The sequence below is a fragment of the Pinus tabuliformis genome, chromosome 4_1 (assembly GCF_031772625.1).
Source record: "Pinus tabuliformis cultivar Carrire ecotype Pingquan chromosome 4_1, CPIR1, whole genome shotgun sequence".
Taxonomy (NCBI): Eukaryota; Viridiplantae; Streptophyta; class Pinopsida; order Pinales; family Pinaceae; genus Pinus; species Pinus tabuliformis.
In genome coordinates, this window is record NC_142303.1 from 471811174 (window position 1) to 471816145 (window position 4972).

A 4972-nucleotide genomic window follows, 5' to 3' on the forward strand; every position below is an offset into this window, starting at 1 on the left:
CAAATCCACAAGTAAAAGGAACATGAAAATATAGAAATGTAACATCATGATTATTTGTAAACCTACCTTAAGATCCCCTACCATATTTAGAGAATAGATATGGGACATTGTATAATATAAACATTAGGGAAATGAAGTGGGACACCTCAAAATCATAGAGTGCCTTGAAGGGTTTTTTAAAATGAATGGAACTTGCTTATAATTCCACCTAAGGAAACAAGGTTTCGCAAAACAATAGAATAATGGCAATATTTGTTGAAGAAAGTGTAACTAGGTTTGATATTTACAAATGTAATTTTGATCTTTGTACTTGTCAATAAAAAGAAATATTATTTTTGTAAATTATAAGAATGAGTTTCTTGCTCATTTCATAGGTCTAGGAAAGTCAAAGACATGTATAAAGAGCTCTTCTTGAGCATATATGTAATGTATATGAGTCTACCTAGTGACTAGATTAGCCCTCCAAGACAAGCACAATCCTCTTGAATAAGGAAGCAAGCAAAATGATGAAGAGAACAGTCATGTCGGCCTCAATATATATATATATATATATATATATATATATATATATATATATATATATATATATATATATATATATATATATATATATATATATGTCATTTCGGCTCATATACCTATATGTGTGTGTGTGTGTGTGTCATGTTGGCTCATATAAGAGACACAACGGTTCACTTGGTCAAGTCGGCTTAATATGGAAACATAACCACTATATATACCCAGCTAGGGTCACCGCAAAAGAGCAAAACAAGAACTCGCATTTATCTGAGATGATTCGGTTGGGTACAGGGTCTGCAATCTGCATTACAAGAGGGCACCAATTCGGACTTCTCTGCAACTTCGGGTGAGGATAGAGACTCAGATTCTCTGTGACTTTTGGATGGTTGCAGGATGGGTACAGGTCTGAGATCCTCACAGTTCGGATGGAAAAATAGTGAGATAATTTCATATGGATGCCACAAAGGTACACTCTCGGCATAGGTGCAATAAAGAAGGTCTCGGGTCTCTGTCTCAGCATACAATCATGATCTCAGTATAACTTATGAATAGTCCTCACAGTGACACACATTGTCTCAGCATACATACTATCTCAGCATAATACTCTATCAGCATACTTGACACAGTCATGTTCTTGACATTATAGTATTGATCATAATCCTATCAAAGACAAGGTCATGATGAATATCTCAGAGCATTACATGAACCAAGTTCATAATGAAGAACGGTATGATGACCTCGTTAATATGGTGAATATCTCTATGAAGATGCAGCAGTGATGTTCTCAATGATGGCAATAGTAATGAAGATCTTAGCAATACAGTGATGATGATCTCAACAGTGAAAAAGAAGAGGATTGATGTCTTGGTCTTGGAGTGGCTTATAAGGTCAGAGGTCACAGTCTTGGTATTCGTCAATTGGAATCTTTATAAGAAGAATTTTGTGTGGGCTTTCCTCCCCAAGAGGGAGAGGTTTTGGCCCTAACAGAAAGCCAATATCTTGTGTTCTTGTGTCTTTGTTTTCTGTAACTATTTGATGAATATAAGAAGACACACTCTAATAAGAACAAGTGAAGATTGTGCTAAGAAGAAAAATTAAAATACCTCACAAGTAGTTATCCTGATAGAAGAATCACATTAACTACACTTCCCCTAGATTCTTCAACAATATTAACATAAACATATATGGAAACTTGACAAAGGTATGTGGTGGCTATGTCAATTATATGCTTCCACCCACTTGACAAGCCATTGTTCACTAACTTATATATTTGATCAACTTGCTCCATACACATATTTGCTAACATGTTAGCCATGGATGTCATTCACTTTTTGTTTGGACTTATAACATCCAACACATTCCCATTGTTGTAGAGCAATGCAACATCTATATTATCAATGCCCAACATATAATAAGATTTCTATTTGTAAAGGATATTGATATTGACATTCTATATTTTAGTCAAAATGAGTTTTATGAGTTTTATAGAGATTTGCAACTCTCTAACTTTTTATTTGACCTGCATTGTTTCATAATGGGAAGATAATAGTTTTATATTTATATTATTAAATTTTAAATAATAAATTAAAATTTGTTTACTAAGTAAGAATTCGTTACTAATAAGTAAGTTTTAAATCATAAATCATTTTTAAATGTACCATTTAAATACTTATATAATTTCAATTTGATATGCATTATTTAAAACGTAAATACATTGATGTTATTCTTAAGATAATTAACTAAATCTATAAAAAAAAATTTAGTCAAGCAAGAGAATATCCTTGTAGGATGCGGTCACTAGAGGTTTCTGAATTCATATAGAGCAACATCGGCATCGAGTTGTACAAACAATAGACAGTAACATGAGCTTACTCGTGGGTGCCTCTCTCAAGTTGGACTACCCTTCGTCGTAATCTGCTAGTAATATCTGTTAGAAGGATAGTCCAACATTCTGCACTTAATTAGATATTACTCCATAGCTCGTACGTCGCTGTTAGTGGGCTCCTCCTGTCGCGCTTGAGGAATCTGCACATACACTCAGAAGACCCAAAAAGGATATTTCTCATCATGAATAATTTTTTGCCGTCTATATATATATTGTTCATTGGATTATGTGGTGAAGTTTCGGACAACTATCATATATTGCATTCTAATTTGTTATAAATATGTGGACGTCATATAAATCAAAATCTAGAGGCAGCCGTCATTTTCAAGCGACCAATAAGCCTCTCCTTTCAGAAGAGGTATGAATTCACCAATCCCATAAATTTCTCAAATAATAAAATAATTGAATTAAATTCTCATGGTAGAATTTCAGCAGCAGAAAAAGAAAATTAGAAAATCCCCAGCTCCCAGTCTTCTGGCAGCTGGAAGGGAATCCCAAAATCTTTCATCAACACATCCAACGGAGGAATATCCTGTACGTTGAAAGATCCGCCATTCTCCATACTTTCAAATGCTACGGAATCCCCAAATGTCGCAGCCTGCTCCCAAATAATCTGTTCGCTGTTAATGTCACATTCCTCTTCCAAACTGTATGATGAAGATGCCCCGCCATTTTCAGGAAGAAGCCGGAATTCTTCTGCCGCAAACTTGGCCGCAGCGGTTTGAATTTGCTGCGGTGACAGAAACGCAGGGAAGGAAATTTTGGGCAGAGAGTGGGGAAAATTGAGGTTGGCCTTGGATCCTCTGAGGCAGTACATGGCAAAGTCATATGCACGGGCAGCTTTTTCCGGCGTGTCGTAGGAGCCCAACCAAATTCTGGCACTGGAATTGGGAATTCGAACTTCCGACACCCATTTCCCCCATTTTCTCATCCGGATTCCCTTGAAGTGCCGCGACTTCAGTGAGCAGCTTTTGGGACTGCTGCGGCAGCTCTGGTTTCGCGAGGGTTTAGTCATTGCAAGATTTTGCAGGGGAGTCGCACTGAGGACGTGCCGGTAAAATTTGAAGTGTGTCAAGACAGGAAGTAGTGTGATAGTGAGGGGATTTGAAGTGAGAAATGAAAGAGATGGTGGTAACTACTAGAGTTGTGCAAGTGAATGTCTGCGGCATGAGATTGTTTGGTGTAAGTGCCAACAAATATATAGAGACGGAAAACGTGTTGAGTGCATGGGATGTTTTGCGGAGGGAACCGGCTTGGTGTGAATGTGTGTTGGACGAGTCTGAACTTTTATGCATGGGAACCAGCTTGGTGTGAATGCGTCTTGGACGAGTCTAAAGAAGAAAGTTTAGAGCGTTCAAAGCCGTGCGTTTCATTGCGGCTGACTTTCCACACGTGACCACAACTTTGCGGCTGACTTTCCACACGTGACTCCATCAAATGGTGCCAGCAGAGGAAACACTTTAGGCCAGCACAGATTCTGTGCCGCTATGGAGTATTTAATGCTGATCTTACCAATATATAAATAAAATAGTGAAATTTTAATGATATTATATCACTTAGTTCAGCAATATCCATGTTATATATTAGTACAATCATGTGGTTGATATATGTGGATAGCCATTATTTTCTATTTTTATAAATAATATTTATGAAATGTGTTTTTTATAAATGTTATTATTATTATTATAAAAACTAACGCAATAATTAAATTAAAAAAAAAAAAACACTTAATATTATTATAATCTTGAATGAATTAAATTTAAATAAATCAATTTAAAATTTAATTCTAAAAGTAATTATTATTATTATTTTATTTAATTTTAAGGTTATGGTTAAACGAGACACTAAATTGGTATATATGATTTTTTTGTTTGTGGGACAAGGGACCCATCTCTTTACTAAGTCTATTAAGGCATAATACAGTGATGTGTGGTGAGGCGGTTGGGTTCGATGTGTGGTGAGGTGGCTGGGTTCGTTGGGTGAAACCCATGAGATCCGGGTTCAAATCACATTGAGTATATTGTCCTTCTATGGTGTGCCACTCAAGGAGTAGGCTCTCTCGTTAGCATGAGTCTCGGCTCTTGCCAAAATCATAAGAAATTAGTCTCGGCTCTTGCCAAAATCATAAGAAATTAGTATATCTGGCTTGCAGGGTGTTGGATGTACTCTTGGTGTTATAGTGGCAGGCAAGGAGTAGGCTCTCTCGTTAGCATGAGTCTCGGCTCTTGCCAAAATCATAAGAAATTAGTATATCTGCCTTGCAGGTTGTTGGATGTACTCTTGGTGTTATAGTGGCAACTACCAGGTTGTTGGATGTACTCTTGGTGTTATAGTGCCAACTACGAGAATTGCTCCTGGGTCTTCCTTAGATTAGGAAATTAGTATATTTGGCTTGCAGGGTGTTGGATGTACTCTTGGTGTTATAGTGGCAACTACAAGAATTGATCCTGGGTCTTCCTTAGATTAGGTCTGGCAGTTAATGTACTCTTGGTGTTATAGTGGCAGCTACGAGAATTGATCCTGGGTCTTCCTTAGATTAGGTATGGCAGTTACCGATTCACCACGTTG

The 4972-nt window shown here is 36.9% G+C and overlaps 1 protein-coding gene across 1 annotated transcript; it reads right to left on the reverse strand.

Annotated features, from left to right (window-relative positions):
• Nucleotides 1-2852: 2852 nt before the first annotated feature.
• Nucleotides 2853-3419, reverse strand: LOC149176495 (ethylene-responsive transcription factor ERF012-like). The gene has a single exon (XM_089421487.1). It carries the CDS (start codon nucleotides 3417-3419, stop codon nucleotides 2853-2855), a length of 567 nt encoding a protein of 188 aa, XP_089277613.1.
• Between the last annotated feature and the right edge of the window lie 1553 nt (nucleotides 3420-4972).